Source organism: Ictidomys tridecemlineatus, chromosome 10 (genome assembly GCF_052094955.1).
Source record: "Ictidomys tridecemlineatus isolate mIctTri1 chromosome 10, mIctTri1.hap1, whole genome shotgun sequence".
In the NCBI taxonomy this organism is placed as follows: Eukaryota; Metazoa; Chordata; class Mammalia; order Rodentia; family Sciuridae; genus Ictidomys; species Ictidomys tridecemlineatus.
In genome coordinates, this window is record NC_135486.1 from 8,686,372 (window position 1) to 8,698,910 (window position 12,539).

At 47.8% G+C, this 12,539-nt stretch overlaps 1 protein-coding gene across 4 annotated transcripts in view; it reads right to left on the reverse strand.

Moving 5' to 3' along the window:
- The window catches only part of Tnr (tenascin R), a 385,191-nt gene that overhangs the window by 29,710 nt on the left and 342,942 nt on the right, over positions 1–12,539 (reverse strand). For 3 of the 4 annotated variants that reach the window (XM_021722634.3, XM_078022361.1, XM_021722636.3), the window contains 6 exons: positions 11,466–11,585; positions 10,428–10,574; positions 7,548–7,667; positions 4,592–4,735; positions 3,617–3,747; positions 2,591–2,723 (listed from right to left, as the gene is read on the reverse strand). In XM_021722634.3, the coding sequence (XP_021578309.2) occupies positions 2,591–2,723; positions 3,617–3,747; positions 4,592–4,735; positions 7,548–7,667; positions 10,428–10,574; positions 11,466–11,585 (795 nt within the window). The remainder of the gene's footprint in view (positions 1–2,590; positions 2,724–3,616; positions 3,748–4,591; positions 4,736–7,547; positions 7,668–10,427; positions 10,575–11,465; positions 11,586–12,539) is intronic. The other variant, XM_021722635.3, reaches the window with a different exon arrangement.

Consider the following 12,539-nt stretch of genomic DNA (forward strand, 5'->3'; position numbering starts at 1 on the left):
TTGTATTCTCTTCCTCCTTAATAAAACTTGCTCTTGGCAGGGGCAGAAAAGGGGAGCAGAAGGGACTGGCACAGGCAAAGAGCCTTCATTAATATTAACATGCAAGTGACAATGTAGCCTAGGTGGTTATCTATTCAGGGAAATTTGCATTTCGGTAGTAGACAGAGCTCAAAATGAGGACTTTGGGCATTGGACTCTGCAGGCTGCCCCTCTCTACCTGTGCCAACCCTGTGGAGGGTACTAGTCTTTTCCTCGTCCTTTTAGCTCTGTTTCACCAGAGACCCCCTCTTTGGTACTTTGCAGCTAGGATTTAATTTAGTCAACATCTATTAGGTCTGTCACATTGTAGGCTTTATGAAGGTCATTTCTAATGCATTATTTCTGCCCAAGCGTTTTCCATTCTGCAACCAGTTGTTTCAGTGGGTTCTGATAAATTTCCAAGACAAAGCCAGCAAGGTTGGTACTCATCAGCTTCTAACATTTAAATTTAAGCTGTCTAGTAAAACTGCAAAAACTGCCAAACATGGATACTGCTTTCCTAGGTACCGTGGTGGTAGTGCCAAGTTCCCCAACTGTACATGGAGCAAGCAGCTCAGTTAGTGACTACCCTCACTGCACCGGGAAATTGGACTCTTTAGTTTTCTCCTTTCTATGTTGATGTTGATCATGCCCCGGGAGCCCAGTGTCAGCTGAAGTCTTGCAAACACACGTAGACACACCCACATCTACCCACCCACCCACCTATACACTCACATACACACCTAAATATATCTTGTCCACTAAATAAAGTCATCCTTTCTTCACATCTCCCTGTGAGTTGTGAACCCCTGGCTTACCTGATCCTGCTGAGCCCCTAGCTGGATCGGGAACACCACACCCAAACTATTGCACATCCCTTAGTGCATTGTGTCTAAGAGAGGCCAGCGATGGGCACATGAGCTGGTGTACTTCTACAGCCCGGGAGGGGAGGGTCGGCAGTGAGGCAGAGCTGCAAGGACTCCACAGAGGCTCCAGGCATAGAGTCAACTGCTCACCAGAGCTAGCTGTAGCCTCCCAGGACGGGAATGAAAGGCACATCCCACAATGAGCAAATGTTGAAGCCCATGCATTTGGGGAATAAAATGATTAGTTTAACCTCATAAATATGCAAATTGGGAGCTCCGTTTAAGTGTCTGTCATCTGTGTTCTTTTAACGGGAAAGAAATTCTTAATTCAGTGGAAAGCTCCATCCCATGGATCTTTAAGTGGTAGCTTGGGGAAGCAGACCACGGAGGACCTTTAATTAACCTGTGAGTGTGCAGGGAGGGGCTCCAACAAGAAGAGGCAGCACCCTCGTTTCCAGCTAAGGCACCTCTGAAACAGCATAATTGATTTTAGTCCCTGAACAGAGATCAAGTGTCATCCAAGTTCCACTTGGTAAAGACTCGTCTTGGATTCATGTCTTGGTTGTATGACCATAGTTTATTTTTATTTTTTAATTAAAATATTTGTTTTTTCTGATTAATGTGCTCACTGAAGACACTTTGTAAAGTATTGAACAGTATGGAAAAGAAGGGCAAAGAGGACTCATTCATGACCTCACTCCCAAAGGACCACGGCTGGAGGTGGTACGTTCCAACAGTGTCCTGCTTGATCCTTCAGAATGGGTGTATCGAGGGAAATGCATCGGAGGGGAGTTCCTGTCCCCTCTCTGGGGATGGAGGGACAGATTCTCGGACAGGGACAGGGATCCAGCCACACTGGTACTTCAGGAAGGCAGGCAGCCATGCGACTAGGGGTAAAAAGCCCACATTTGCCCCACACCACATCCCCAGATGGGGCAGGGAGAGAATTCAGCCCGGGCTGGGCAGTCCCACGTTGCCAACTAGAGAGGTGTCATAGGAGATCACAGAAAGGACTATTTATCAACAGCCCATGCCACATCGGAGGGCGTGAGGATTAACTGGGATCACACCCGGGATCCAGTAAGACCGGCAGAGATGAGTGCCCAAGGGAGATGTCAGGTGTTTCCTCTTACAGATACAAGTATCTTCTGCTGACGGAAGTGAGGGCAGGCAGGAGGGACAGCGGGATGTAGAAGACCTGGGTCTAGGTTTGGCCCTGCCACTCACTAGCCACGTAGGTCTTTCATTTTCTATGTACCACACTTCATTGTGGGTGAAATGAGGATAGAAAGACCTTCCTTGCCAGTCGTTTTAAGGACTGAGTTGAGTTTTGGATGCAAAACCACTTTTGCTGGTGGAAAGGGGCTGTAGATTGAATATTGAGGATTTACCACTGTTCCTGACACTAGGTATAGACCAGGGAGGAAGGAGAGAAGTAGGAAAAGTTTTCTGGAAAAACATGCAGAAAATTGGAACTCAAAGGAACTTTTATGGGGTGCATTAGTTGGTCCGGGTGGACCAGGGATCTGGGTGTCCTGTGACTACCCTGTAGTGGGGTGCTTCCTAGCAAAGCCTTGGGATGGGAGGAAGAAGGAGGCAGCTGAATCTCTGTGTCAGGCTCCTTCCAGGGCAAGTCTCAACAGAGGCTTCTAAGGAGCCAAAGTCACCCAGGGGAGAAGTGATCCAAGTGGCCATGACTTCCTCACCTGTGGTAAAGGCAGTGGAGGTGATGCTGCTCCTGGTGGCATCCTGGGCCGCCTGCAGGAGCACTGTGTAGTCGGTGTTCTCCGACAGCCCCTCCAGCCGGATCCAGGTGTCCTCTGCGTCCACGATCAGCTCCTACACAAAGCCAGAGGGGGAGGTGGAAGGGAGAGACTGGCTTGCACTGTGGGAAGTGGGGAAGGGAAGTCCAAACTCCTTGGCCAGCTGGGTCAGCACTGTAGTGGCTACTGCTGCCCCCTCCATCCCACAGAAGGAAAAAAATGTGCCAGTAAGCAGAGAACAGCTCTCATGTGAGATTTAGGTCAGCTCCTATCTCAGAAATGCACATTGGGATAAATTTAGGTACCTGGATTATTGAACCCAGTGGCCTGAGATTGCACTGAATTTGCTCAGGAGCAGAAGCCGGTAAGCAAACAGGACCCTAGGCCTCCCTGCTCCCATCAAATAGGCTAGCTCTGCTGCAGTCTATCCTGTATATTTGTCCCCTGCATATGATTTCACTTTTTAAAAGAATCCCACTGAGAACAAGAATTTCAAAACCAGTGCTCTAGTGGATGATTTTGACTGATGACCTAAGACAAAGATTCGTCATTTTTTTACGATGGGTTTTGTCGATGTTGCCTTTCTAATGCTTACAAGACATAAAAGCCTGTTGAACCTGGGATCCAGCCCCCGTTTGCTTGCCCCTGAAGCCAACAGTTATTCCAACGCCAAGTAGTTGGAAGTTTCCAAAGTTTGGGTCCCCATACAGGAAGCTCAACCAGACCTGGTGAAGTGGCAGAGTGGCTTCCCTGGAGAAGACTGGGAGGCTGGGAGAGGGCTGGGGTGTTGCCCAGCTTGTGTGGTGAGCAGCAGCAGAGCCAGGACCACACCCGGGCCACCTGGCTGAGCACTCTCGCAGCAGGCTTTGTCCCCAGCACGGGAAACCTGGCAGCTTCCTGTTAATTGCTTCCTGCCCTCCCTCTCACTTCACTGGCCAGTTTCCATGCTGAGGAGAAGCCAATTCTTACCTTGCGGCTTCCATCCGTGGATCTGTACGTGAGGACATAATTCTCGATCTCCGCCCTGGGGGGCTGCCAGGAGATGAGTGCGCTCTGTCGGGTGACTTCGCCGGCAGTCAGGTTTGCGGGAGGGTCCAGCACTGCAAAGAAGGGAAATGCCAGGGGATGCCTGTCTCTCCAGCTCCTCCCTGCTTGAGTTCAGGCACGAAATCTCCTTGCCCACCTCTGTGGGCTGCTCCCATGCCGCCCTCGGCTCTGGCATGGACAGGAGCATAAAGGGTGCTTCTGGGTCAGAAGATAATCCTTTAGTGCTGTGATCTCTCTTGCAGCTACTCCCTGTTCTGCTCACGGAGGCCTCTGGGCCTGGGAGTGACATCTTCCCATCTGAACCTCTAAGCCTGTGACCATGATCCTTTCCAACTAATGTTGAGTTTATGTTGGAACTTACAATATTCTCACCTTTTACCTTGGTCTACTGTTCTACCTTCTTAGTAGCTGTCTCCCCCATAGGTAGGTCCTGGGGATTGAACCCAGGGAGGGCCTCACACATGTTAGACAAGCACTCAACCACTGAGCTATATCCCAGCTCTTTTAAATTTTATTTTGAAGCAGGATTTCATTAAGTTGCTGAGGTTGGCCTCAAACTTGTGATCCTCCTGCCTCCTCCTTCCAGTAGCTGGGTCATAGCAGTGTATGTTTTTAATATCTGTTGGACTGCTCTGGGTTAGATGCATTTCCAGTGTCTACTTCTCTTGGCCTAGTTTTACTGCTATTACACAGACCCAGGATGGGAGCAGGAAACTAGACGTGTGTGTTGACCAAGAGATGTGGCACACTTTCATTGGATTCGGACCACACTGTCAGCCAAAATAACAGCTCAGAGGTGCACTGCCCAAAGCCTATAGACTGAGACTGAGCCCACCATCAGGAAATGGGTCACTTCTAGGATCTAGAGTCCAGGTGTGGAGATGACCATGTACTCACGGGTAGAAAAGTTGGTGCTGATGGTGCTGCTGGTGAGAGGTCCACTGGTGGCATACATGGTGACGGTGTAGTGGGTGCTCGGAAGCAGGTCGATGAGCTGGAATTCCTCACTGACTCCATCCACCAAGATGGTCTCTCCAGCAACTGAAATCGGAAGAATGTGGCTGAGGACCGAGTAGGACTACTCCATTTATGAAAGACCTACCAAATCTAAATGCTTCACAAGAATTCAGTACCACAGAATTCTGGGAAAACTCCTTTATAAGTTATCAAGCTTGGTATCCTGGTCTTAAAAAGGATCTGCTCTCACATCCTATTACATCCTGAGAAAAATATTCCTTTATAGTTCATGATTTCAAGATGGCAGCCAGCGCTTCCAATAGGAACTCTCCCACATCCAAAGGAAGGAAGAAGGGTGGGATTTTCCAAGCAAACAACAAACAAAAACCCAACACAAACAAACAAACAAACAAGAAACCTTATATGGAGGGCAAATTCTGTCTGTCTTCTGCCTAGTTCTCTGGAAACACAAAGAATAATGAATCCTTGGTCTGTGTGACATTTTCACAATCAAGTGCTGTCTCCTTCAGATTAACAAAACTCAGCCTCTACCTCCCATCACATTCATGTGACAGTGCTAAAATCTTAACAGTCCTCAATGCTTTTCTCTGAACAAGTCAAAGTTTAGCAGTGTCCCTGCTGAATGCAAAGCTTAGAAGAGAATTGAGAATGATTAAAATTCACTGACCAAACAGGGCCAGTCTCTGTCTCCATTTCTGCTATTCATATTAATTTAGGGGTTTTAGGACAGCCACGTGCTATCATCCCATGCTGAGCCTATTGCCAATGAAAGGCCTTGTGTATCACCACCCCACCCGCCCTGGCCTACTTGCTCTTTGGGCCCAGGGACCGAGTTTTGCATTTACTGTTGCTGTTTGAGTTTTGGACCACCTTTATGTTGATTAAAATATATTTGAATTTGGATTCGATCAATCACAGTTTTGTTTTATACACAAATTTAATCAGCTTGTCCTCTCTGAGTTCATTCAAGCTGTTGATAAAACTGTTCATTAGATCTGGGCCAAGCCCTCCATTAGGCAATTAGAATATTATCAAATCATTCAGCATTTAACCAAGTTTATTAGGTACATCTCCCAACTAGGTAGGGCTGGATGTTTTAAGTTTATTGTGGTCTAAAGACACAGAAAGGCACACAGACAAGTTTAAAAAATTGGAAGAGATACATAATGACTATCTTTTTAATATCTCCCCCTCAACATCCCACCCCCAACCACTGTTCCAATCACACCAGACGCTGGTGCTTCCTCAGACTCCTTCACCTCTCCCACACCTCTGCAAACGCAGACAGGCTGCTCTTTTTCTTGCAATTCCTTTCTTCTTCTCTTCACCTTCTTTTGCTTTCTGTGAGGCCTTCCTCCTCTCTTCCCTTTAGTGCCCATCAGATGGGACCTGCCACGTTCCGTGCTTGCCGCTACCATCCCGCTGCTCACGGGAGGCCGTGACTTTCCATCACTCGACGCAAGTTCCGTGAAAACAAGAACTCATGCCATGGTCCTGAATCTTTCCAGCCGAGAGGAGCATGTGGCCCAGGAGGGTGCATCAGAAGCATTTGTTGAATGAATAGAAATGAATGGCTCTGATGGAGATGCGTGCTTTGTGCTTATGGACAGGTGTATTTGACTGCCTGTGGCAACCAAAAAGTCTTTGACCGAACAGTGTTGAAACGAAGACTTGAAGGATGGGTTTTCTAGGCAGAACTGTGGAGAGAGGATTTCTTGGAGGGAAAAGAAACAGAGAGCATGGGGGCTCTAGAAAGCATGACAAGAGTTAGGAAATGCCAGATCAGGACACGGAGGGCCTGCGGGTGTCCAGATGGACACAGAGGGGTCGGCTAGGACTCAGCCACAGCAGCAAAATCCATTCTTGGGCCGGGTCCTTTCACTCCAAATATGATGCATCGTGCATTTTTCCATTTTAATGAAGAACTGAGTGATAGGCAGAGCCGTCCAGTGCCTTGCTGAAACCCAAATGTGCTGGTGGACTTGCCAGTAAAAAGCAAGGGTGTAAAATGCCTTTGACAAAACTCATTCTTGGTGAACCTGTGTTGGTATGCAGTAATCACGAATTCCCTTCCCATTCTGTTTAAGAGTCTGTTTTAGTTTTTACTTTTCCAAACTTGACAATAAGTTTAGTTCTTTACAGTTTACAGAACTGGCGTTCTCTGCCATTTTTGAAAATCAAGACATCTGCCTGCCTTCTGTTTTCTGGTATCTTCGTTCACTAGATTCCTGAATATAACCCATAACAATTCTGAGATCACATGTTTAATTCAGGCAGGGAAATGATTTTCCCAAGGCAGGAGACTTGAAGTACACAATTTTGCTTTGGGTTTCTCTATTCAATGTCAAAAAATTTAAGATGAACAAGCATGATGAAGGGGACATTTAAATTTAAGGTTTCACGTTGGTTCAAACTTGTGAGGTGGACATGGGGCGAGAAGACCACACCAGCAGGAAAGCAGGAAAGCTTAGCAGTTCTGAATCTTCTGTCACCTGTTATCACTTATTATCTGCTCCAGGCTTGGTCGTATAATTTCAGTGTTTTTCTTGCTCTGTAAATATCTAGAAAAGTCTGTTTTCTTGTCTCTAGAGCTTTGGGGCAAATTTATCTCAGTTCTGAGCTGTTTTCCCAGTGTTCTTTCTCGGTTTGTACAATTGCCCTGCCTGCACCTTTCAGATTGAGCTTTCGCAAGTCCTACAGTTGGCAGTCGGCGGAGTTTGGGGGCTAACCTGAGGTCTTTATGGTATAACTGAAGCAGTACATTTTCCAACTTGCCCCTCAGACTCACCAAATGCTTTGCTTCCTCCCTTCCATCCTGGTCTTCAGCCCTGACTCTGACCACCCCTGCCTGAGGCCTAAGCCCGTAGACCCTTACCTGAGAAGTGTGTGAGGACAATGACATAGTTCTCCACGTCACCGGCTGGAGCCTTCCACTGCAGCAGGGCTTCCGTGGGGGTGATGTTGGTAGCGATCAGATCCACAGGGTTATCCATGGCTGGAACGGAACAGGAGCGGTCAGTACAGGTAAGAAAGCTGTAGGATGAAGTTCAACCCAGCCCAGAAGTTCCGCCTGCCCCCGACGCAGTCTGCTGCTGTGCTGAGCCAGGGTGAAGTGAGCAGAGCCCTCTTTCCCTTCTCCCTTCTGGCTCCAACAGCTCCTTCTCGTCTCCTTTCCCCCTAGCTCTCAAGTACGCAGTCCCGTGTGCAGCCCCCACCTCCATTGCCCTGAGCTCTCCTTTCTAATTCATCCATTAATTTCTTAAGTGCAGAGCAACGTGGCAGGTGCCTTGGGGCATTTCAATGTATCCTTGTTGCGTTTTAGACATTTAAGTCTAGATGCAGAAACTCAGAACCTACAGAAATTGCTATAATTCTCTAATTAATGAGGTAATCATTCTTCCAAGTCTCATTGACATTAGGGTGTGCCTTGTGGGCAGATCTCCGATGCACTTCAGGAAGTGTAGTGCAAGTGCAGGGGTGTCTCCAGCTCTGAGAACTCCAAAGGTCCTCAGGCAGTGCTTGCGGATGACTGCATGGGATGCGGGAGCCTCCAGAGTCATATCTGATTACAGAATTCCTGCTCACTGCTCCCAAGGCTCACTCTGGACTGATCCAGGGCAGGCTTTTGTGGCACCGAGAGCCAAGGGGATCCTTGCAGCCTTCGGGAGGCCAAGTGCCTGTGGGGGCACAGAGATGTCACCTGACCGCCTGTCTATTCTTACTGGCTCAGGCTTTATAAGCCTTTGCCTTATTACTTTGCTTCCCTTCCATCAAGTTGGATAAAATTGGGATTTATTTTAGAAATGGATGTTATTCAAACAGTTAAGGTATTGGCTCAGCCTAAAGGTCATACAATTTATTTGGGGAGCCAAGATCCGCTCCTCATCTACCTCTGCTTTCTAATTGAATAATGTTTGTTTCTTTTTTTTTTTTTTGCTTCCTTATGTCCCTCATCACAGAGCAACAACCAGAAAAATTTTTTATGATTTAAAAATTTGAATTTTATCTATACTTGGTGGTTTCCAAGAATTTTTCCAATGCAGCCCTTATTAGACCTCAATTGGCTTGATTTCTGAGATGTGTATGACACCATGAGACAAGTACCACGCCCTGCAGGAGTGTTTACTTCTAGAAGACGTAAGCTCATAGACCTCAAGTTAAAACAGCAACAACAAACAACCATGAACCAGGACACTTCTAAGCACAGTCAAGAACCTGGCGGTTGCCAAAATAACTCTGCCTGACCTTGAAGGAGGGTGGCTTGGCCAGGTGTACCACTGCGTACCTGCTTTAGAAATACTTAAAGCTTATGGCTAAGAATTTAAGAAGATTTTTGACCCAAGCTCCTGCTCTCTTTTACCTTGAGGGTAGGATGTTCTTGAAATCCATTGTTTTCAATGAGAAAAAGTTGGATTTTTGTAACATAATTTTCAGGAAGGTGGGAAGGGGGCTTCTTTTGACTCATTGGATATTATTTCTGGTCAACATTTATTGACCAGATACTTCAATGGTTCAGGGTAAGATGGAAGTAAAAAATATGGCTAGGTTTTCTATAGTCATAGACCTGCAAGGAAACTAAGAAAGAGTAGACTATTCTGTGCTATCTTGTGATGGTGAACAATTTTTCATATTTGTGAAATCGTGTGTGTGTATGTGTGTGTGTGTGTGTGTGTGTGTGTGTGTGTGTGTAAGTGTAACTATTGCCAAAAAAAGAGATGCTGTTTCTGAGCTTGAAAAAGCAGTGAGGAATTCCAAGGCACATTTGCCTCATTCAGGAAATACCGTTCTCAAGGGGAATGAAGCACCCTCGGGAAACCCAGGTGTTCCGTAACGAGGCCATCTGCACGTTTCCCTCTGTGCTCTGGCTTACTAGGTGGTCTGGAAGAAAACGTGGGCTGTGCCTTCTAGTGACTTCCATAGCTAACCTTTGCTGATTCTGCATAGTCCACGGTCAGAGGGGCCAGAGAGGAAGGGGCAGATTTGCTGCCTGAGGGGCCTTGCCTTCAGGCTCCTCCAGCGGGCTCATTTTGGGAGGAAGACATGGGATGGGGACTTCCCTTGGCCACTTTCCCGTGTGGCAAGCTGGTGGCTCCCTTCTGCCTCCCATCCTGGAGCTCACTACACAGGAGCTGACTGGGGGCAGGAGGCACCTGGGTCTAATGGGAAGACTTGATGGAGAACTCGGGCTAGAGTGCCCCTGCAGATGGCCCAGGATGCCACGTGGAGCTGCGTCACCTCCACTGCCTTCACCACGGGTGAGGGACTCATGGCCGCTGGTGCCAGCTCCTCTCAGGAGCAAAAGGCCAGAGCAAAGGCAGCCACTTGGTGTCTTCTGGCCATCCATGATGAAGAACCTCATGACCCCCGCTTCCCGTCACTGGAGTGACAACTGTTTTCCTCTCTCAGGTGAGAGTTCCTTCCCTGGGTCTTTTTTAAAGAAAGACGGGATAATTGACTTGTCTGTTCTGGATTCACCTGCATCCTGTGTCCGTGAGCAGCCATTATTCATATTGGAAGTTCCACGAGAGTTCCCCATCTCAACCAATAAGACACCAACAGGGAGGCTCTAAATTCCATTCTAGACAAGGCCATCCGTGGGGAGAGAAGTCACAAACTGTCCCTCCTGGCACAGGGAGGAGGCCTGAGCATGGCATCTCAGAGCCCAGAACTAAGGTTCTTGGTGTGAGCTCACACGACTTTGCTCTTGGGCTCTTGAGTCCTGGCGGGTCCACTGCCATCAGGGGGACGTGCCTACCTGTGTGCACCAGAGTGCAGATGCGCTCGCTCTCCTCCCTGCCCCGCACACTGTTGAGGCTGATTTCATATTCAGTGGCTGGGTGCAGCCTGGAGATGGTGAATTCTGTCACTGTGTTGGGCACCACTGAGCTGTCCAGCCGTCCTACTAAGGAAGAGCAGAATCCACCATTAAAACCTTGCTGCTTCCTCATCAATGTGACCAGGGGTGCGGTCTACATGGGGCACTGGTCATGAAGCACAGATGGATTTGGGACCCGGCACTGGATGTGAGGAGGGGGAAATGAGTGGTTTATGGGCTGGAAATGTTGAAGCTCAAAGAGAACTTGCATGCTTGTCCCACCCCTTCATTTGATGGGCTTCTTGGAACAAGGAGAAATGAGCAATTTATTGGGTAGTTTTCTAACAGCCCAGTTTTCTTTGAGGCAATTACATTGAATCAGTTTAGAGTGCGTAGCTGTAAAGAGTCTGTGCAGCCCAGAGACAGGCTAGCCTGGAAAGCTGTCCTGCCCCCCACAGGAAGTGGGCACACCCCCACCTCATCACCAGTGCCTTGTGCACCAACAAGGAATGCCAGGGTGCAGGCCAGGCTGGGCCAACTTCCCCTGACTCAAAACGTGGCTGGAGCAGCAGGGCGAGGACCACATCCCAGCTGCTCTGGCTTTGCTGGGTCTTCAGCTACTCTTGAGATTTGGGCTTTACCCTCTCTGGAAAGTGCATGGTCCTGGCTCTCGGCAGATTCTGTTAGGAGCTCTTTTATCTCATTGCAGAATCTAGATACTGGTGACCAGCTTCCTCTGCTGGTGAAGGGCCCGATGTCTGGGTGAATGTACTCACTCCTATTTTGAGAGGAGTTGGTAAGCACAGGGGTTTCTGGGCTGCTCCTCATGGACACATTCTCATTTTGAGGGAGCATGCCACAGGAGCGGGAAGAACACAGGCAGGGCTTCACGTCCATCAGGATACAATACTTTCCCCATAATAATTTCCACCCAGCTCCAACCCCATTAATCTTTGAGAAATCAAATTACTTGAATACCTTGGGTGGGTCGATATGACACTCGGTAGTAATCAAAAGATGCAACAGGAGGGCTCCAGGACACCATCACTGAGTCCTTGGTCACGTTGCTAATCGTGATGTCTTTGGGAGGGTCAATTCCTACAAAGTCCCAGGTGATGGTGGGAAAAAGACAAGACAACATGACGTGACAAAGGAATTTCTGTTCCTAGTTTTATGTTGACCAAGAGCTGATGTGCCCCAGAGGCAGACAAAACACTGGGATATAACGGGGCAGCCTGGATACCATGGTCAGGCTAATGTTTCACCTGAAACCCATAAGATGTGGTCAAAGTGGTGCTCATGGAGAAGGTTTTAACAACAGCAAGCCAAGGTGGCAAGGTCTGCACCTGTGCAGCAAATACGATTCATCTAAAGGCCAACTAGAACTTTCTTTTAAGTCCACATCATTTGTTTTGAATTCAGAATAACACAGTTATTTTCTCAGGGGTAAACTTCTCTTGGAAAAAACCCAAATTGCTCTTATCTGTTATTTTTTAGCAGCCACCTTAGGTTCTATTTGGAAAAACTTCCTATTGACTATAAAGTGATTTTGGAGCACAAGTCCAGAACAAATCCACTTTCCTAAATTGTGTTTCATTTATGCTGGGTACTTTTATGTTTTTGACTGCTAAGAAATTGCAAGGTCAAATCAGCTGAGTGTTTAACCCACTCGTCCAGTTTGTGAGTTCTTGTCAGTAATGTAGGAAACTACCAGAACACCTCATATTTGGAATTGCATTTGGGAATGATGAGGTGGACTTGTGTCCAGAGGGTCTCAGTGTGCCTGTGTTCCCAAACAATGTGTGAGTCCACCTGAGTGTCAGGTCAGCCCTGCATGATTGCATGTCCCTTCTGTGTGATTCTGAGGAAGCATCATCTGCACCAGTGGCCTTATTGGGAAGTTGAGAGGTGGCTCTCCCGACCAGGAACAGGTGTCTCTTCACTGTGGAGGTTCCTTGGGGGAGACTAGCTTTCTCCAGGGCTTTCTACTGGAGAGGTAGATCTGTAGACCAGTGCATTCAAGCCTTGACCTCCTCAGGACATTGTGTCTAT